The sequence below is a fragment of the Pseudonaja textilis genome, chromosome 9, assembly GCF_049901715.1.
Source record: "Pseudonaja textilis isolate UNSWEBS1 chromosome 9, rPseTex1.2, whole genome shotgun sequence".
Lineage (NCBI taxonomy): Eukaryota > Metazoa > Chordata > Lepidosauria > Squamata > Elapidae > Pseudonaja > Pseudonaja textilis.
Window position 1 is genome coordinate 8,151,510 of NC_141998.1, and position 22,430 is coordinate 8,173,939.

At 39.8% G+C, this 22,430-nt stretch overlaps 1 protein-coding gene across 2 annotated transcripts in view; it reads left to right on the forward strand.

The window, feature by feature from the left end:
• Positions 1-20,089: 20,089 nt before the first annotated feature.
• The window catches only part of DPYSL2 (dihydropyrimidinase like 2), a 95,550-nt gene continuing 93,209 nt past the window's right edge, over positions 20,090-22,430 (forward strand). For both annotated transcript variants that reach the window (XM_026714883.2, XM_087938880.1), the window contains exon 1: positions 20,090-20,428. In XM_026714883.2, coding sequence (XP_026570668.1) covers positions 20,105-20,428 — 324 coding nt within the window. In that variant the 5' untranslated portion in view covers positions 20,090-20,104. The remainder of the gene's footprint in view (positions 20,429-22,430) is intronic.

Below are 22,430 nucleotides of genomic sequence, written 5' to 3' on the forward strand. Positions count from 1 at the left end.
ATGTACAATATATGCTAAGTATTTTTTTAAAGAACACTATTAAGGTTTTTGTAACAAATGTGAATTCTGTGCAGTTATAGATACATACCACAAACTTGAAAAGGCTTGAAGTTTGTTGGTAAATGACCCATGTAACTGCAAATACAAGTTTTTTGCTCCTTCAAAAAAAAACAAGCTTACTCCATTGAGTTAAACATCGAACAAACTAGTATTTTACCATGTGTCTATGGAGATTCGCAATCATCCATGACATGGTAGCCCCACAGGTGCTTTTTGAAAAGGTAACTGGACTTTATTGGGTTTTTTTCCTTGAAAATATTTTGCTTTTCATCCAAGACGCTGCTTCAGTTCTAATATTTTACCCCCATCCACATGGAACTTAATCATATTAGATGTCCTGTTCTTATATTGTTCTATTCACTTGTCAAGGATGTTATCAAATCTCCAAAATACATTTGTATGTGGGATTCAAAGTTGTAGTTCGATGGTTTATGTTCCTGATTTGACTTTTTCTTTGATTAGCTATTTATTTAGCATATGGCATACAATGTCAGGAAAATGCTACAAATGTTAAACACAACGCAGTCCTGGCAATCTGGATTACCTCTTCCTACATCATTTTGCAGACTGTAGTTGGGTTAGCGGTTAATATCCAAGAATGGGGTAGCCGAGGCTCTTGTTTGGAAACTATGCTCCCAATCTCCCCACCTTCTATAGCTACAAAATCATGGGCAGGGAGGTCCTTGGTTGTAAGTGCATATTGTTATAAGATTAACTTTTAGAGAATGGTTGTAGGAGAAGAACAAGAAGGACAGCTTGAGTTAAAGGAATGTGTATTCCTTCACGTACAGGTTGGCCTTAGAAAGTGGCAACCTATTCATAAGAGTTTCCTCATAACAAATTTTAATTCCCAAATGAGTTTATGGGCCTTTTAAAGCTGGGGGAGGGGGGGTGTTTACGAACCAACACCTGTGATTGGAGCTAGAAGAGGCAGCTAATAAAATAATTACAATAGTAATAAATCTGAACTCTGAGGTATTTATATTTGGCCTTCAATTCCATTAATGGAACTACGAGGAAGAAAAATAGAGCCTACAATGTAGAATGGTTTAGGGAAGGAAGCACCCCAAATAAGCAATATATGTGAGCATAGTGGAGTTCCATTTAAGGAGTGGTGGTTCATTAATAATTAGAAACACCACTGCAGTAGTTACCTCAATCCATGTCATTAATTGGTTTCAGGAGATGCAACAACTATTAAAAAAGATGAGCCCCAAACAAACTATGTGACTTATTACATGACCCTTTGTTTCAGCCGGGTATAACTTTGTCCCTTACATCAGCATGGCTGATTTCCTGTCCGTTCCCTGCAACTGTCCCCCTCTTCCTATTGCAGTGTGTCTTGTTTGAGTATTAACCGAACACTGGGACAACATTTTCATGTCAAAATGCATCAAGTACCAAATTTGATGAGTTTTGAAACAGTTGAGTACTGATCACTGTAGTAGGTTATATTCTTCTCCTTAACTTTGATAGAATATTCGCACCAAGGAAGCTAACAGTCTGATGAATGATACCGCCTCTACAAAGTAAGGTAGGCCAATTCAAACAAAGGGCAGAAATTTCCCTTGAGACAGATATATGTCTTCGTATTTGCAGAGTAAGATGGATACAAGCATGGCTTGAAACTTCCTCCCAAACCTGTTCTTCACTTCAATGAACATCTTGCAGTACATAATTTTGATGTTTGCACATGACATCCTAGTTTTCTTCTATTGTGACTAAATAAAATTGGTTATGTGTAGTAGAATATAATTATTTTTATTTTTGCTTTTATTAAACAGTAGTTAACATTGTCAAATGTCAAGTAACTGACAAATCCATGATCATTTTCACTAACCTTGTCTTCCTTAGCTTTTGATTCTCTGGAACTACAATTTGAGGCTGACTTTTGCAAGATGACCAATCACATATATGCATGACTGTAATTATTAATTGAGTGATCCGACTGACCAGACTTTTTTTTCCTTTTGGTTGAAGATTATCTCATAAATAACTCTTAAAATTTGCATTTCTTTAAAAAAATAGGCTTATTTGGATATTAACCAATACCGTATCAACTATTCCTTTTTCCTAATTAGGTATAGATAATCCCTTCCAGTTTGTAGTCATTATATAAAAGGTCTCTCATTGTGATGTTTTAATATGTTACAAATACTGAAAACAAAGCCAAGAAGAATAACAACTTCTTACACACAAGTCTTGTCTAAAGACATAGTGGATGTCAGTACCCAAATGTCAAATATAAGACATAGATGTTCCAAGTCTTGAAGTCAGTAGCAATCATGAGCGAATAGGCGGCAATATAAATCAAATAAATTAATTAATAAACCAGCAAAAGCTATATACTTTGGGGATGGTCTAGAAGTTGGAAGCTTCTGAATGTGAAATGATTCACATCAGGCTTGGCTGTATCATGGTATCCAAATGCTCCAAATATATTCCTCAAAGCTGAATTAAAGTATAGCTACCCAATTTTAAAAGGAAATTTAATTTAAAAAATCCAGATGTAAGAATGAATCAATAAATGAACAGAATAAATATGAGTCAAATAAATGAATAATGAAAAAAGGTACAGGTAGTTCTTGACTTAAGGCTACAATTGGGACCAGAATTTCTGTTGCTAAACGAGATAGTTGAGTCACAGCCATTTTACGGCTTTTTGTCCAACAATTGTTAGAGAATCACCGCAGGTATTAAGTGAATCGTGTCATTAAGTGAATCCAGCTGTCTCCATTGGCTGCTTATCCAAAGCTTGTTGGAAGGTTGCAAATGGAGGTCGTGTGAGTCTGGGATGCTGCATCCATTTTAAATACTGCTAGATTGCCAAGTGCCCTAATTTTGATCAGGTGATGGTGGGGAAGCTGCAGAATTGTAAGGACCAGTCATAAACTTTTTTCAATGTCTTTGTAACTTCAAAGAGTCACTAAACAAATGATTGTTAGTTGAGGACTACCAGAATTACAAACTGAAAAGAAAAAATGAATTAAACTTTTGTTCCTTGCATAATAGAGAGATTGGGACAGGCACTTTAGAATTGATTTGATGACTCACATAAATCCAACAGTGTAAATCAGGGGTGTCAAACTCAAAGCCCATGGGCCAGATCTGACCCACGGGGCCGGCCTGGAAATAGCAAAAGACTGGCCTGCGGTGCCTCTGGCAGCCAAAATGATGCAAGGGGGCCATGTACATCCCTTTTTGACCAACAGAGCTGCAGGAGGCTGTCCAGGCTGGAAATTGGGCATGGGGGCCACATGCCCCCCCGAGCCATGTTTTGGCCAGCAAGATACTGCAGGAGGCATCCGTGCCATCTCTTCCTCCCCCCCCTCCCCTCCCCCCCAGCCAGCCTGTGGAGGAAAACTAAAATACTGATCCAGCCCTCAAAGAAATCAAGTTTGACATCCCTGGTCTAGATTGAAATTCCCCATCAATGAGAGGTAGAAGAATTTTGGGTGTGTGTGTAAAAACTAGCTTTTCTTGTTAAAGTGGGTGAGATGAACAGGCAGCGCTACTTTTAGATGACATCATGCAGGGCTTGAAACATGCATTCAACGTGTCTTAAAGGCATGGGATTACTCATCCACGGAAGCAGCATGTCACAGAGGCTGCTTGGATCCTTCAGCAGAGAGAATTATTTGTGTTCCAGCACAGGATGGAGAACATGACTGTAACAGAGCTGAGAAGGGAAGTCCTTCCATGCAAAATCTCTCAGAATTTCCTGGCGTGAGGGTTTCTATCATCAAGGAAACCTCCACAATTGGCTGGAATATCAGTGGCCTGATTGATTGATGCATGCAGGCCTGGCTTATTCTCCAGATATTTCAAAGCTGGGCTGCTGTTCAAAGAGAAGCAAGGGCTTTGATGCTTTAGTGAATCTGTCTGCTCGTGTCTGAGCTCCAGAGAGACTGCTGTGCTGAGACCAGGAACCATTTAAAGGCTTGCCAAAGCTCAATAGGAGTAATATTCAGACTGAATTATGATTATGCTGCAGCCGGATTCCTGATTTGATCACCCAGCTGTTCTTACAAAGCTCTGGTCTGGAAAGGATTTTCAGTTCTTCATTCTCAATCCCCCAGAATACTACAGCCTGATTGAAATCTGCCTCTGGATTTATTTCCTGCTTAGGACATAACTCTGGATGTATATATATTTGTTTGTGTATATATGTGTATATATGTGTGTACACATGCATTTACAATGTTATTTACATTCCATCCTTTGTTTAAGAATGTTAGAATTGATAATGATGATGAATCTCTGCCGCCAGAATTGGCTCATAGATTTAAAATGTATACACATTCATTCACATGAATATTGGGCCTGTATATTGAAAACAAACTTCTTTACTCCCTCCTTTCATCACACGTGGAAGATTAGAAAAACAAAGAGCAACCTAACTCCATTAACATAATTCCCAACAATTCTACCTTGCCTGGTAATGGTAGGAAAGCCAGTTCTTTTTTCTGGAAATTGCAATGTGAAGGAATGAATATATGTATCTGCTGAGAGTCTTAATTCTAATTAGACTGAGACTTATATTTGGGTTGTATTAATCAGAAGTTAAGTACCTTGGTGCAAGGGAGTTTATTGTACCAACAGTGAACTTGAAACCAATGCGAATGGGCAGCTTGAACTTCTGGCAAGATCACTTCTGCTAAGATCGAAAGGGGTGGAATGAAATTAATTCATTACAGAAGAGAGGAGAATTGTGGCTTGAGATAAAATAATCCATCTAGGACAAGAGACCCAAGAATCAAATCCAGAAAATGGCAGTGGCAAACCAGTCTGTCTAATAGCCAAGAGATTAGTTTGGATATCAGATGATGGCATCTTCAGATTAGGTGAAGCTACTGAAGAAGAACATTAGTCTTCATATGCAGCTCTGGGGTTGGTAAAGCAGGTAAGACTGCATGGACGTTATTCACTGATCCCGCCAGTCCTAAAAGGGGAGTGCCTTATTTTATGAAAGCACACATGGTTAAAACTTAGAATGTGAGAAACACACCCAAGAAAAGCTAAAAAGAGAAATTACATTACTATTGAATATTTCAAGAATAGATGCATGCAGGAGAACCAGAATGGGCTGCTGTAAATGACATTCAGGCTATGAGATCATACAAAGGATTGGAATGATGATGTTGCAAAGTATGTTCCTGGTTATCACCCAATAAATGACACAAAAATGGGGAGTCTGGTAGCACATTTTCCAGCTAACAAATGTTATTGAAAGGCATAAGATTTCTTCATCCAGTACATGGAGTGATTACAGTGAGGTAGGATTTGACATGAACTAGGCAGGTAGAAAAGGCAAGGGGAGATAGGGTTATTAGGCAGAGTTTACATGTGAAATAAATTACATACAAATAGATCATATCTATGAAAATTAATGGCTCTTGTGGAAATATTGAAGTTATGCTAGTCTGTACTGAGGAATTATGTGGCAAATTACCCGAGTTATTAAATGTAACATCTGACACAGGGCTACTAATAGTTGGAACGCAAGCTTTAAAGAAGCTGAGAATCTTAGAATTACAGGAAGTTTTGGAGAATCTTGGAATTACAGGAAGTTCTGGTCATTGCAGTTGTGCATTAATAGAATTTTACAAAGAATTCTTCATTGTCAACACTTGTTCCAAACAACATAAAAACAGATTCTACAGCTAGAAAACTTTGGAAGTAAATCTACCCAATAGAAAACATGATGAAAAAGTGATGATTTAACCAGGATGATTCTAAGTGCACACTATGCTAATCAATAACCGTGAATTATGTCAATTATGGGCTAAACATAAAATTGAAGACAGTAGGTCCTCCGCAAAGAGTTGAGCTAAAAGACATATAGTCAGAATATCGTATCAATATAAATAATATTGAGTTTGCTTAACTTGTATAAGAGAGCTTAAGTTGCTATAGGAAATGATAAGTAATTTTATGAAACTATTTCATTTGTTACTTAAAACATCAAAAGACACTATAGGGCAATTAAATGCAAACATTCAACTTGGATTAGGGAGGAGATGTGGCTAACTGGCAGAGAGCACATATTTCATATGCAGAAGGTCATACATTGAATTTCTGCATCTCCAAGGAGGTCTAACAAAAAATCCTGCCTGTAATCCAGAAGATTGACTCTGAGATCATACTTGCTAGATATGTGACCTGATAAGGTAGATTCCTATACCTTATAGAGATTCCATCTGGTCTGATTGTATTTCTGATTATAGACATTCCTGATAATAAGTTACTGAGCAAAGAGACCAACAAAATTGTATGGCAGGAAGAGGAATTTGCTTCCTTTTTCATCCCACAGCCCTAGGCTGGATGCAACCCAAACATCACAGTATCAAACAGAACAAGGTTTGAATGTCTGGGTCTTTTCCCAGATTAAGCAGATTTAATGATATGTCATTGTCTTTATGCCCAACATGATGGGTTTTGTTTTGTCATGCTACCTCACAATTTAACTTGTAATTTCCCAAAATACTTAATCCTTCACTTGTACAAGGTGCCTGATAATTGCTTTCTGAATTTCACTGGTAATATTTCTGAGATGATTTTGTTCTTGGAGATCCTTTCCATCATCCTGAAACTTCCCTAGCTGTTCTAACTTCTTAATTAATCTAAGTGTCCTATTAGGATTGTATTAAAGCAGGGGAAGGCGGAATGGCTGCATGGCGTGGGATAAAGAGATGCATGTTGTTTAAATAGACTCCTTGGTACCCTTGTATCTAAATCAGAATAAACAATAAAAATGCTGTTTTTAAAAAGCATATAGTTGTCTGAGCTTCAGTTAAGGATTCACTGAAACATGATTTGACATCCATGGATATCTAAACTTTGGAGCGAATCTGGTCTCTGTTGTCAAAATAACAAGACTCAAAGAAAAAGACGGGAAACAAGGAATTGATAAAAAACTAGGTAAAATGTTTTGAGATACAGGAATCATCCCAAATAATATAATTTGGATAACTAATGGATAATTAATTCATAAAGTTAGCACATTTAAATAAGAAAAGAAAGGACAATATAGGTCTCTGAAAGGGCTCAAATCTGTTTCTCCATTTCTGAAAATTTCACCTATTTTTTTTTAAGCAAATTCTACTTCATTAATTTGAAAATGAACAACAGAGGAAAATGCAGCAGAAATGTTGGGTGGGGAATTGATTGTTTTGAGAGACGCAGTTGGAGGCTTCCTCCTTTGAGGATTTCTGTCTCAAAAAGTGAATATTCAAATATCTGGACCAAATTAGGCTCTAAGGATGCAGCTAATACACTGAGATTTAGTATTCTAGTTTTCTTTAGTATTTTAATATTTTCTAAGATTACTTTTGATAGTTTCTCAAAATGGCTGTCTCCAAATATTAAAAAGAAGGAAGTTATTTGGAAAAGAGAGAGAGAGATTACAATGCAATGGCTCCTTCGTTTAAACCAAGATGTCAATGATTTCCTTAAGGGAGGGTAATTACTGGCAGTGTGCTTTGACCTCTGGTGAACAATGAAAAGAGAGTGGCTAGGCCACACAAACCTAATATTTAATGCAGGAGGGCAGCAAGCCAAAAACCTTAATGATGGTCCTTTGGGGCACATACTGGGAGATGAGAAAGCTGAGTAATGGAATAATTCATGCTTCTTTGGGGGAGCAAAGTTCCATAGAGTGTTTTAACATCCTCTCTCATGAACCAAAACTATAAAGAGAAGTTCCCACGCTCTTAGTCCTGGGTGAGAAATTGAATAATAGCCTTGTGCGAAGTGGCACCAGTCTTTCTCAAGGCCTCCTTACATTTGGACGGCTGGAGTGTCCACATCAAGGAATCATCTCAATTTGGAAAGTCTAGCCATTATGCCCTGAACTGATCTGAGATTGAAGCCAGCTTGATTTTAAAACTCCTGTCTTGAACAAAGGAGCCCCTGAACGTTCATCTCTAGATTTACTGTGACTGAATCCCTGTGCATTTTGCTTTGATTCAGAGGGCAACTTACTTAGTTTTTTGTTAAAGAAGCCCTTTCAAACTCTAAACAGGTTCAGTGATAGCATTTGTGATTGGGCACACATGTTGGGCTAGATCACAGTGTAGCCTCGTTGTGGTTTCATGTGTTATGTACACCTAAATTCTGTAGTTTAAAACTGGCTTATGATTTAATACAGTATGTGAATACAGCTGATAGTTGCTCATTCAAGACGTGGTTGTTAAAAGATTATTCAAAAACCGTTTTTAAAAAACATCATGGCTTAGTTCATCCTGATAAATTAACGATGTATTTTGGGAATTGGTAAAGGATGAGAGTTCCAAAATATTTTTCAGTAGGGAAGAGAATTTCAGAACATTAAAATTGTACAACATGACCATTTTGAAGTTTTTAAGGTGCTCAGCGCCTTGTCCATGTTGGTTCATATAATAAAGAAAAAAATCCTTTGTCTTGGAATTTTGGCAACTAACTTTGGCTTTATATTTTGTTGCTGGTTTGCTTTACTTTATAATGGGTTTTTGTAGCGATTGATATTATTGAAGCATTTTTATATGGTGAACCTCTTTCTGAAAGAAAGAGATTGTGGCAGAGTCAAGACATAACTTTGTATCAGGGTAGGAAGTGGAGATGGAAGAAATAAATGTAATTTATAGAGATTCAGAGAAAGAAAATGACTTACAGGTAATCCTTAACATATGACCCTTGGTTTAATGACCATTCAAAATTACGACTGTGCTGAAAAAAGTGTCTTGCAACCAGTCCTTGCACTTACGACCATTGCAGAATCCCCATGGTCATGTGATCAAAATTCACTTGGCAACCGAGACATATGATAGTTGTATCACAGGATTGCCATGTGATGCACATGGTTACAGCCTTCCCAGGTGGTTTCCATCAAACAATGTCAATGGGAGAAACAGGATTTCCTTAAAGACCATCTGATTCGCTTAATGACTGGTGATTTGCTTAACCTCTGCAGCAAAAAAGTTCCCAGAATCAGACCAACTTTAATGTTCGTATCTCTTAGCAATGGAAGCTCCAGTCTCAATTGTGGTGATAAATTGAACACTATCTGCAGAGGAATAACTGGTCGAACAACTTTAAACGCTGGTGACAAGGTTGGCATCATCGGGCATTGTAGATAATAAAGACGATAACTTTGGCAGAGGGAGATACAGTCGTAGCTGTTGCCTAAGCAAAAGAGTCTGAAACATTGTTGAAGTCTAAAACATCCAGATAATAACTATAAGAAGGAGGAAGACATACAGCACAACCAGGCATGCGAGATTCTGTCACAGCCAATCTCAATAAAAGTAGTTTTAGCTTCCTTGTGGAGTTGTCTAGCAAACAGGGCTGATAGGCTTCTTCCTATCAGGATCACAAAGATCCACAGCCTGGGGGAAGCACTGCCAACCTGCAGAGGCCTCTGCTCCTGCCCACTCATTTCTTTGCTGTCACTTTCTATTCATAAACCGAACTCCAAGTTGGCAAACCTTGATAGGAACCACGAGAAGGAAAAACTACTTTTGTCTGTGGCCGTGTGTGGGAGAAAACCCAGAAGCTGTTATGAGAAACATCTTTTTAATGAGACTTCTCAAAAAGACAAAGCCAGATCTACTTCAAGATTAGACGCCAGAAAAGTGAAGCTGCCCTTCCCGTTTCTTACTGCAGTGTAGAGATTAAGGTATTGCATTTCTAGGAGAAAAAAACCTGGTTCAAGGTTCTCCTCACTTCCAGGAAGATGACAATGGGTTTGAGTCACTCCCTGTCTCCTAGCTCATATTAGGTGGGTAGCAGAAGTATAATACTTGACATACTAACAGAGTAACCGAATAACGGAGTTGGAAGGGACCTTGAAGTCTTCTATTTCAATCCCCCTGCTCAAGCAGGAGAACTTACAGAATCTCAGACAAATGGCTGTCCAATCTCTTCTTAAAAATCTCCAGTGCTGGAGCATTCACAACTTCTGAGGGCAAATCATTCCACCAGTTTATGGTTCTCCTATACTTAAACCAAACAAACGAATGAATATTTGCAATATTTACCATTTTAAAAAGCTAAAATAATTGATGGAATCCTAAACATAAGTTTAAAAATTACAAGGCAGGAAAACGTCAGAATATGCAGTAAAGCTGCTTATTTTTTTGCCTTCAGCATCATAAACCAGACCAACGATTGTTCTTAATATATCTTCAGTTACTAGGCAGTGATAGCTTTACTGGCTGGACATGATATAGTACCAGCTGGCTGGACACTGTAAAAGATGACACTGGGATAACAATGGTGGATCTGAAGGAGGCATTTCTAGGCAGAGGGGCATGGAGAGAGCTGATCCATAGAGAGGCCAAGGGTCGGACATGACTGAATGGCTGACAGCAAGGATAGGTTCACTCTGTACCACGTATTAGTAGTCCATTAGAAGCTGTGTTAGGCCTCCGCAGGCAAAACAAATAGGGAATATTTAAGGAGAAATCTCTGCTAGCAGCATCACCCATATAGGTAGTCTTTGATTTTACTACTGGGAATAGAATTTCCATTGTTAAGCATGAAAGATGACTGGGTGACTTTGAGCTAGTCACTCACTCTCAGCCCACACCTCCTCACTAGTTTGTAGCAGGAGGAAGGTATGTTGGGTATGTTATTTGTAAAAATAATAAAGGCAGGATATAAATAGATAAAGCAAAGGTTTAGAGATGGAGTTGTCTTGCCAATAAGAAGCCAATCTTCTGCTGATACGCTCTCCTATCTTAATGCAGTTGTGCACCATTTTTCCTTGGCCCTTACAAATAGTGTTCAGGTTTCCTAAATGGCCAAATCCGGAAGGCACTCCCATTTCTTCACTCAGCTTTCCGTCTGGCACGGAAATCTTTCTTCACTATGGAGAAGAGGACAAAAGGAATTCTGGTTTTGACAAGACCGCAAAGGCCCCCGGTTTGATGATTGGTAACCAAGGCAACTGGGCTTTCCTTGAAATAATTGCTTGCTGCACCGACAACACCCACCTGCCCCCTCCATTTTGTGTAGAAAACTGTCTTGCATTTCGTTGGAAGGGGCATTGTGAAAAAAACAAAGGCAAGAAAAGGAGCTGGCGGTTCCACCACTGAACAAGGACACAAGTCTGGCCCTTTTAGCAAACTGTTGAACAAAAGATTAGAAATGGCTGCATCCATCTTGCTCACCCTTCCAGGCTCATTCAGAATTCCTCTTTTATCTCTGAGATTCTGTTTAAAAAAAAGCGGGGGGGTCTCCTCGCTTATTAGCTCGTGCTTGTCAATTTTGGCAAATATTTGACTGGGTGGATTAGTTTTCTGCTCCCATCAGCATGCCTCTTCTCCAGAGATGCTTCTAAAGATGATAAATTGAAGGGAGGAATGTTACAGTGCAGATCGCATAAAATGAGTCTAGGGTCCTTGCATAGGATCTGTGAATAAGCTATTGCGTGTGCATTTGTTTTATTCTGCAAGGGGTGTAGATATGACACACGCACACACACAGCCCAATTTTAAACCACATCATCAAGTGCCAATTGAAATTGTGTTTCAATATATTTTCGAGATAAATGTTACTGGAAAGCCTTCTTGTAAAGGAGATACTATATGGAGAGAGGTGGAGAAAGTTTAAAGACACTCCCATGTTTAAAAATAAAATTATTATATCCTGCCTTTATTTTGTACAACTGGAGACAATGTATGTAATGGTTTTCCCATAATTTCATTTTATTTATTTTATATATATCCTTTATTATTTTTACAAATAACTGAAGGCAGCAAATTTATCCAACACACCTTCCTCCTCCTGGTTTCCCACACAACAATAACCCTCCGGGGGGGGGGATGGGGGGTTGATCTGAGAGAAAGTGACTGAAGTAGGACTAGAACTCCCAATGGCTGGGTTCTTCTTAGCTCAGCACCTTAATCAGTACACCAAGCTGGCCAGTCTTTTTTGTCTTTTCTGCCACCTAATAATCACTTGGAGTTTTGCAACCAACATAAGGTTGCCCTTTTTGTTGTTGTTGTTGTTGTTGTTTTAATTTCCTCGCAAATCAGTTTAGACTTTTTGGTAAAATTAGCCCAGGAAAGGACTACTTTAAAAAATCTTGTGGAAACAACTATAAGGAACAAAAATCACATTTTACCTAGTTGGGATGAGGAGGTGGTAAGGTGAAAAGGGAAAATAAAAAGATGAAAAGTATTCATCGTTACTTACTCAATGTATAATTACTTGTAAAGTATTGTATGTTTCTGATTTGAGAGTATGGTTTTTCCTAATCTGTTTTAAAAATGGACCTACGTATGACCATTTAGATCAGGGGTTTCCAACCTTGGCAGCTTTAAGCCTGGCGGACTTTAATCCCAGAATTCTGGGAGTTGAAGTCCGCCAGGCTTAAAGTTGCCAAGGTTGGAGACCCCTGATTTAGTCATTCCTTTTTCTTTTCTATATTTCTTTCAAGACCCTCAACTCAAAATGCAATCTTGAAATATCAAAATGGCTATATCTTGTGCTTTTTCTCAGCTCAGCTGTTTCAGCTGCCCTGGAAAAGAGGAGGCCAAGACCATGGATGGGCCTGAGTGAATAGTTAGTGACGGGAAAATAGCTAGAGATGAATCTCTAAACTACAAGATCTTCTCTTTAGAGTCTAAAGACCCTCCAATGCAACTGTCAAAATCTAATTCTTCCTGCTCTACTGACCTTTTAGAATAAATTTGAATATGAATTATAAATGAGTTTAATATATATTTTTTAATTTATGCATTTATTAAATTTATATGCTGACTATCTCACTGCTGAAGTGATTCTGGATGGCTTAATACATACTGTATTTTAAAAAACATCTCCAAAATTCACCTACTATCACCCATCCCAACCCAACATGCACCTTGGTGTATTTCTTCTCTGTGCTGACTAATCCATCTAGATCAGATTTTTCCTTCTGACATTTTTAAAACAATAATTTGATGCATTCGTGGTTCATTTACTTATCACCTAATATAGGTGATAGGTAAATGAACCATTTACAGTCACCAAGCCTGCCCTTCAAACTACAGCAATATCTCTAAATGCATATTTACACTTTTAGCATCTCATTGTATATTGCATTGCACATCTGGAATTTTCCAGCAAGGGTCCCAGTTTTACAATTCGATAAAGAATTAAAAGCCAGGAACCCTTTAACACATCCAGGCTGTGATGTTATGCCTGCAGGTTTTTGAAGGAACCCAATGAAACGCAACAGGAATTATTTTGGGGTAGAACCAGAATTATGATAAGGACTCCTTTATTAGAGTAATACCACAAGCTCCACAAGGCTCCTCCTTGAAAAAAATGGCTATAGCAACTTCCTGAGCTTTTTATTTCCTGTGAATGGCGGTGGTGTCTCTGTCCCGCTGCATTTAATTCCTATTCCATGAAACTTTTGCTTAGGCGAAAATTTTTTCTTTTCAGTCATTTAGAGAGCAAGGCTTTGGGGAAAGAGACCAACTCCTGCTTTGGGCTTGCTCAGCTTGCATGTCACAATTTGGAGAAAAAGGAACAGTTTGGAAAAGCTGCAAACAAGCAGCTGCAAATATGAGTGTTTGTTCATGGGTTTGCACAGAGATAAAGAAATTCATTTCTTTGGATTTGCATCCTTGATGTGAACTTTAATATCGATTATTATAACAGTGATTAATTAAGGCACCTACGTTCTTATCCGCTTCCTCCTTGTAATTCTTGTTAAAGAGAAAGGGAACTCTTGCCATGCTATCTGTATTAATCAGATCCCCCAGTTCAAGAAACTTCAGTTGTTTTTCCAATGACATTTATTTAAAAAGATTGGGAAGTGAGAAAACACTGCAGAATTTGTCAATGGCAAACCACATTCAAGAAAGCTACATGGAAGTGTCACATGAAGAAGACTTGCTCTGATAGTCAAAAGGTAATGATGACCATCTGCCCCTTCTATATTTTGTTTTCCTCTAGTCTAAGTCTTTATTATTCCCCCATCCATACATGTGTGTTTGTGTATTTCTATCTCAACCTAATACCAGGGATCATAATAGTAAGGGGATTCTATGGTATATTAACTTGATTAGTCTTTAAGGTGCAAAAAGACTTTGTGCTCTGGAACTTGTTACAATTCTATGTGCTAATTAAGACCAGTGCTTGGAGTGTGGGGAGGCACATGATGGAGAGCACATCGTGACCTCGTGATGCAATGTAAGACTAGAGCTTGCACTGTGATGTCATCACGGACGTTTCATTTTAATGGAATTTTTCATTTGCTGTTGACATCTCTGACTGGGAACATCACCCATTGCAGGGATCAGCTTCTTTCCCAGGGATAAAATCACTGTGCAACTGTTTTTCCCCCCCATTCCATAACATTGACAGGAATGAAGTAATAAACAAGTTACAAAAACACCCATTATTAATTGAAGCAAATTTTGTATTGAGCTATTCACTCTCAAATCCTGCTAAACTGATTCAGGCACATAAAGCATTTCAAAGGAACAAACAGCTCACCCTGTTATCTATCAGTCAGATGCAGTAAATAAAGATGTTTCAAAACAGCTCCTTTCATAAACATAATTATAATCAGTGGGGTAGCACAATAACACAAAGTAATGTTATGTGTATTCATTTGCTGTGTTGTGGAATAGCATCAACTGAGCATTGGAAAACCCAATAGAAAATGCAGTAGAACAGCGAACATGCTATCCAAATGCTTATAGCCTTATCCACACACAAGATGGAGGCATTTATAGGTTTCTTTAAAATGCTGGTTGCAGGAATTTTTTGAGGGGAGCAGTAGCAAAGAGAAAGTTTCACAAATGTAGAGAGTAAGGAAGATGACTTGATAGAAACTTCTAGGAACCATTACCTAACCAAAAATGGTTGAAGCATTTGTCAAGTCCATAACAACGAGGTAATGTTTGGAAGTTGCCCAGGCAGAAATGTTCACTGAGCTATAAGGAGAAAGAGGCGCAATATAATCAGACTTTTTTTTGTCATAGAATTGTATGTAGTTTTAGCCTTCCTGTGGAATTGTCTTCCTGATCTGATCTACTTAGTAGGGCTGACACCAAATGCCCCAAAGTGACTAAGTAGGCTCAGTGGGTAATAATAAATGCTGATTTTTTAGGAAGAAAGAAGATGGAATGGAAAAGCACATATAATATAAAAAATATACAGTATTGTAGATCTTACTGTGTTGTTTGCTACCAAGTTGGATATAAAGGAGTTAGTTTATTTTAAGACTGTAAATTCTATCACTGTCTCACCCCACTAATGTGGTTATAAATAGATATATTGGATGAGATTGGTTGTTTTCATCCATGTATCTAAGGGATCTATAGAATATGGTAAAAATGTCCAACCATTTTTATGCATGTTACCTTTAAACAAAGTGTGGCCCATAAAAAGACAAACAGAAAAAAGAATGTTATTTCTATCTGTATGCATTTATCTGTCTATTTACTAGTGAATATCTACCACCATCCACATATTTCTCTCTAGAAACCTAATTATTTCATTACAATGAACCAGTAACAGAGATCAATGCAACTTCATAAACCAAATGCTGTAATGATGTCCATGCAGCTGAAAACATGCATCCAGGTACAATATCAGTCACAGCTACTGGCAGCACGTAGTTTATTTTGGTTGCTCTTGAAAAGCAGAGTTGAACCTTTCTACTGCTATGGAAATCCACTAGGAAAATCGAGGACCGTAAATGAAATTGAATTTTAAAAAACCTTACCTGCATTAAAAAGAAATGGCAAGGAGTTAGTCCTCTTGTGAAATGATTATACAATGAAACGCACAACACTTACATTAATAGCTCTTGGTCACCTTAGCAGTAAGGTAAGTGAAGAACTTCATGTCTTCCTGTGTTGGTTTTCCTGTCATCTTTTCCTTTAAACATCTTTGCAAAAACTTGACAAAAAGTTCAAAGAAGCACAAAACAACTCAAATAATACCTTGATAGAAAAGTAGTGGTAATACAGCAATATAATTAGAAGCACAGTTCTACAATTTTGTGTCTGGTATTTAACACCAGTAAAAACTTAAGGTTTGATCCTTTAAATTTGAAGACCTTCATTGGTGCAAATTCCCCCATTTATGTTTGGAATTTTGACATTTGGATTGATAGTGAGTTACATCCAAATTCCATAAGTGCCTAGACAAAAATAAACCAACTGAATCCATTGGGACTTGCTCAATGTTACAATTGAGGTAAGACTCATTAAATTCAATGACTTATCTGAGTAGCATCTATTAAACATACCTTAGCTGCACCAACTGTCCTACCTCATCAGGGCTTATTTTGCCAGATAAATCTCTATTCTTAGCTGCTAACCTTGGTGAGTATAATTATCTGACGTGCATTCCTCCTTATTCTTCATAATATAGTTCAAAATATAAGCCTATGGACTTAATAGTGATTTGCCCTATACCATGCATTACTTGGTTTGATTCAAACTGTGATCAGATGCATTTGGTGGTCTTTTCTATTCATTGGGTTAAATAGTACTTTGCCTCAAGTGAGATAAAACTAAAGAAGATGGAATTCAATGGTCACCTTGAGGATACTTAGTCTCACCAATACAGCCATCCACTGGACATGACTGATGGCACAATTGAGCTGAATTCCAAAAGGGAAAAAGGAGCAAAAATATTTGGATATAAGGGAGAGAGCCTTCTAGAATAAAGATCTACTTAAGAGTACTTTGATACCTCAGATGGCTTGCAGTCACATCAGACTTAAAGAGCCTCCATTGAGTAATTCTGGAGTAGATATATCTTATAGTATAAAGCTCTCTGTTTGAAAGCAGCCTGTTTTTGAAGCCATATTTGTTGCTTGTAAGCCCATATGATTTGCTGACACAACACTTTGAACCATGAGTACTTGATACACTTCTAGCCATTCTTTCTTAATTTTTTTATAACTGCCTTTCACTTTCACTTTTGCTTTTTTGTATTACATCTAACATGGGTTGATTTTCTATTGACTTCTGGAGCAAGTCCACTTATTACTCTTCTATGAATCCCTTTGACTGTGAATATTTTGTTTTGGAATTAACATTTAATGATACAACTACAATACGCCTTTCCCAGCTCTTGTGGTTGACTGTGTGTGGAGTATCCTTGGTATCACTGCTTCTAGCCAAGCTTTGTCTCTGGCGGATCTATGAAAATTATTCTGTACTCTGCAAAAATGTTATTTTCAACACTTCTTTTGAAATCTCCATTGGCGGCTTCGACTGACTACTTATCCAGAATAGTGCTATTAATATTTATAAGCGTTCAATAATGCAGACTTTTGTGTATCTTGTAGACCATATGCTGCCCTCTGTCTTTTTAAAACAGCTGAACCAACAGAACTCTCCATTACACCATGGTGCTATTTTATTTTATTTTTATTTTTTTGGTGAAGAGTGGAAAAAACCAAAGCACATGCATAAACATCCTTCAACTCAAATTATTTTTTAAAGTCACTTTTCTCTCAAAATAGGAAATTTTTTGTCCTGTGTCTGCCATTATTTTACTATATCCATTGTGACCCATTATAGAAACAAGGCTTTGGATTTTGTTTTTGTTTTTTAATATCTTTGTTATGGGGTGATGAGTCTGAGAAACTGGTGGGGAGAGACAGGCTGAAAATTTAAATTCATGAATATCAAATAATGAATAATGCATAGCAATAAGCAGCTTGGAGAAATCCATTTGGATAACACAATGTAGGTTAAAAGTGATAATATGTCTGAGCAGCATTCTGAATTACTGTACTTTATATGAAGGGTGTGTCCAGAGCTTCATGCTAATTTATCTTTGGGATTCCAGAAAATCTGTGTCTACAGTTCTATTTAAGCATATGTTTCATATTTATGGCAATCTGTAAAGGTTCATTAATTGGAATTATAATATAGGAAAGTTCTAAATCGCCTGGTCAATAATGGAAAATTAATGGAGATAAATGATTGTGAAATGACCTCTTTATGCAGAGACAACGGAGGATCGATTCTCTCTCGTTGGGTGGTGTTTGCTAAGATAACCATGGTCATAGCTATGGTTAACTAACTTTTCATAGCTAACAAAGAGCCAGCTTGGGCTAGTGGTTAAGGCACCAGGCTAGAAACGGGGAGACTGGAAGTTCTAGTCCCACCTTAGTTATGAAAGCCAGTTGGTTGACTTTGGTACAGTCACTGTCACTCACCCAACTCGCCTTATAACTCGGCTGTTGTGGGGAAAACAGGAGGAAGAAGGTGTGTTGGATATGTTCACCGCCTTGAGTTAACTTATAAAAGTAATAAAAGTGGGATATAAATTTTTAAAGAATCTTTCAGTGCTCACTTCGGAAGGAAGCGATTTCCCTTTCTGCGTGGTGCTGAAGGGACAGCGACGGCCCTAAACAGGAAGAGTTCTCTCGTTCAACTAGACGAGTCGACTTGTCCACCAATAGCTATGGTGTTTAGGCAACGTTTGAATAAGGCTCTGTTCACAAATGAATGCAGGGCAGGGACAGTTTTATTTACAGTTGTCGATATGGAAACGCAGCCCTGTTCTACCCATAAAAGAAGGGATTACGATTCTGTTTTAGGACTATCGTTTTCTTGGATCTGTTCAGATGTCACAAAGTCGTGTTCAAGCTTTTGAGTTCTGCAGAGCTCCTCCTCAAGGAAGATAAAAAGGATGGGGAAATGCTATAAGAGAGAGAGGGAAAGGAGAGAGAGGAAGAGAGAGGGGACATGATTTTGAAATCCTGGTGTTAATTGCACTGTTAAAATTCAGTACTACAGAGCATGTGCTTTGCAACATCAGCAATACTGCATTTAGGGGCGAAGGATTTTAGATAGCAACTGGGTTGGAAATAATACATCCCCAAGACTTTAAAGAGCTGTCTAGAAAAACATATTTGTCTTCCTAGACCTGAAGTTTCCAGGCAAGTTTGATGGGTCATGTAGGGTGGTGAAATAGTAGGAGTCGCTTCCAACCTATCTAAAGGGCACCTGGTTGGGGAAGGCAGGAGTGAATAATATACTATGGATCAAGATGACCATAGGGAGACATGCACGTTCAATGTACCTTCCAGCACACAATTTGATTTATCTAGCACACAAAAGAGCCACTTCAGAGCCTTGTCAAGGTCAAATCTTTGTGTTCTGAAAATTGACTCTCCCCTCCCCACCACCGCCCACCGCCAAGAAATTCTCTTCCCTTGCTTTGTCAGTGGTTTTTCTTCCCACGGCCAGCAGCAAGGGGTGAGGGAAGGAATATTTTAAGCTACTGCAGTGGCACCCCGCCCCCCCCGGCTTTTTTTTTTTGACTCGGCAGTTCCACCCCTCTCTCCTGCACCGATCTCTGTGCCCAAATCGGGTCCTTCTTCCACCCGTTCCTGGAAGAGGCCAGTTTGCGAACGGAGGCTTCTCCCAACAGAGGGGCGTGGGCTCCGAGGATTCCCACGCCCGCTTTTCCATGACTTGGCTGAATTAGGGAAGACTTCTGCCTTCCAGAAAAGAGGGGGTGCCTCGGCTTCTGCGACACCTCCACACGCCCCCTCCTCTTCCCTACCACTTGTAGGAGCTGCAGCGCGCCGGGGCTTCCCCCTTCGAAGCAGCTGGTCCAGTCCAATTCGCCAATTCCGATTGTCACCTCATTTCCGGATCAATCCTTAATTTCTGCTGCAGAGTGAGTGGGGCTTTCTCACCCTTTCCCTCCCTCGCCCTTCGCTCCTTTCCTGCCCACTCCCCCCGCCCCTTCCTCCTCATCTGGCTGCTGGGAACTTGAACCCAGCCCTCCTGCCGGCTGCGCTGCACCTACCATCTTTCGCCCGCCCCTCCACGCCTTTCCCGGCGCTCAGCCTGCCAACTTCGCGTCGCCGGGCTCCCCTTCCAACCGACCCTGCCCGGCATCTACGAAGGCGGGGAGAGGCAATACAAAAGGCTCGCTTCTCGCTTCTGCCCATCCCCGTTTCCCGCAAGGGCCGGAGACTCGGGCTCTAGAGGCTGCCGGCTGGCCTGTCCTCCGCCGCTTTCTGTCTCCTCCAGAGGATCGAAGAGAGCCGGGCGAGGCGAGGCGTGCCCCGGGGCGAGCCATGGCCGAGAAGAAGCAGGCGGCCAAGCCCGGCGGCGAGGAGGAGGAGGAAGTCCCAGCCTTCTTCAAAAACCTGGGCTCTGGCAGCCCCAAGCCCCGGCAGAAATTCTGTGGCATGTTCTGCCCGGTGGAAGGCTCCTTGGAGAACAAGACCATCGACTTCGACTCCCTCTCCAGCGGACGCGGCTCTCCCACCGGCAAGATCGTGGCCAAGCAGCGGGACGTAGCTCACCTCGGACCCGACGCGCCCTCCTCGTGGCAAGGCAGGAAGGTGGAGATCCGGAGAACGACCGGCAAGGAGGCTTTGCAGAACCTGAACGACAAGGTGAGTTGGAGGCCGGGAAAGGGAGGGTGGGGTGTCAGGTGCTTCCCTCCCCAGCCCGCCCCCGCGCCCAGATCCAAGGCTTGAACGTTGCCGGGGCTGACCGAGCAGATTTCAAAGGCGATCGCCGAGGTGGCGTCTTTGGGAGGCAGGCGGAAAAACCAACAGACCCAGCGCCGCCCCCGCCCCCCCCTTTCTTTTTCTTGCTAAGGGGAGATCGGAGCTCTGAGCTGCAAGCTGAGCTAGACGAAAGCCCCACCCACCTGATGCAGGGGTCCAGAGCTGTAGCGAGCAATTGCTAGACAAAGGTGCTTGAATGGTAAACCCAAGAGAAATAATGACATGATCACATCAATCCATGGCTCACAGCATTGAAGGTCCTTTGGACCTCTGCCTTCTGAGACCCCGGGACTCCCCTTTCTTCTGTCAGTCCCTTCAGGAGAGAACTATAAAAAGTTCTGAGCCCTCATGCTTGTCTAATCATTGGCAACAAATAGGAGACACTATTTATTGGGCAGTTTGCCCAACCTTCCATTGGAGAAATTCTTTAGAAGATCTTTCTAACTTGGAGCCGATGCTAGTCTGTCCAGCCAGGTTTGTAGCTCACTGAAGCCTGGTTTTCTGTTCTGGAGGTGCACAGAATAGATTGTACGTTTCTTCCAGTTACACGTGTGTCTTAATTCACTGAGCTGGTGGGATTTGTAGTCCAAAACAATAAGGATATCCAAGCTGATAAAGGCTGACCTAAAGATATGAAGTAACCGCCATGCCTAAATAGCAAAAACCTTACTGTACATTTTGCAAATGGGTAAGAAATTTGCTCCAGTCATGATGACAACAGCAGTAGGAAACCAATAATCCAAAAATTCTTTAACTTGAGGGGAGAGTTGATGCCAGATGCCACCTTGCAAATAGCTTGGTCCTGAAATGATGTGCATTAGAATGGGAGGCAGCAGATCTTTCAAGAGAGACTTTTATAGGTGATGACTTAATCTCACATTTCATGTGTTGAGGAAAATGTCTCCCCAACTCAATAGTTCTTGCCTCAACACTGGGCATCTTCAGGCACAGTAGATATATTTTAAAGCTCCTTGAGATGGGCTCAAGTTCTGATGACAATATAGAAAAATCCATATTATGTTCTTAGTAACAATGTGGAAATGTTTTTTCCCCATTGCCATCTTCAAGAATCTTGTTGGCTTCTCAGGCTAGTTTACAAGATTTGGGTTTCCTGATGGCTTCCTATCCAAGAACTCGGAGATCCATGTTCTCTTGCTCACCATTTGTTTTAGATCAATTAAGGTGGCCTGGATGCTGCCATCTGCTGTTGAAACCAAATAAAGAGGCAGGCTGGCTATATTCACACAGCCGACCAAACAAGATCACATCCCAGGCTCTATAATACCCAGAAGTGTGAAATGTCTTTGTACTGGTCCAATAAGTCATTTTTGTCTAAATAGACCCATGGCAACACATGGATTCAGAGTTTCAAATAGGACTCTTTCATATGCTAATCTGGAAATTCCTTAATCAAGGACTTTTGATATATAAAGGATGAGCTTTGTTGGTTTTCTTTTTCTTATAAACACCCCATGTGCATCTTTTGTACAACCTACAACTCATCTTAAAAGATGTTCAGAATGGACCGATTGACTTCTATGGAGTTTTGAATTTATATTATGATAGCCCAATGGCTGAATTAAAGAAGCTATGAAGGTTTGCACCTTAGCAAGTCCCAGAAATGAGATGACTAGGTAGAGATGTCCCATGTTCTTAAAGGAAAAGATACTATGACAGCTTCATATGGAGAGTTTTCTTTGTGCAATTCATAGAAATCATAGAAATTGTGCTAAAACATTTTTGACAGCAGAACTTGGTATCTTTTCTGGAAGTGTTCACTGTACTGCTCTATGAATAATGTTGCTTAGATGGCAACCTGCATTCATCACACAATGACCAAGCAATTCTACCTCCAGCTCTACCATTAGGCAGAGGGTACTGATTA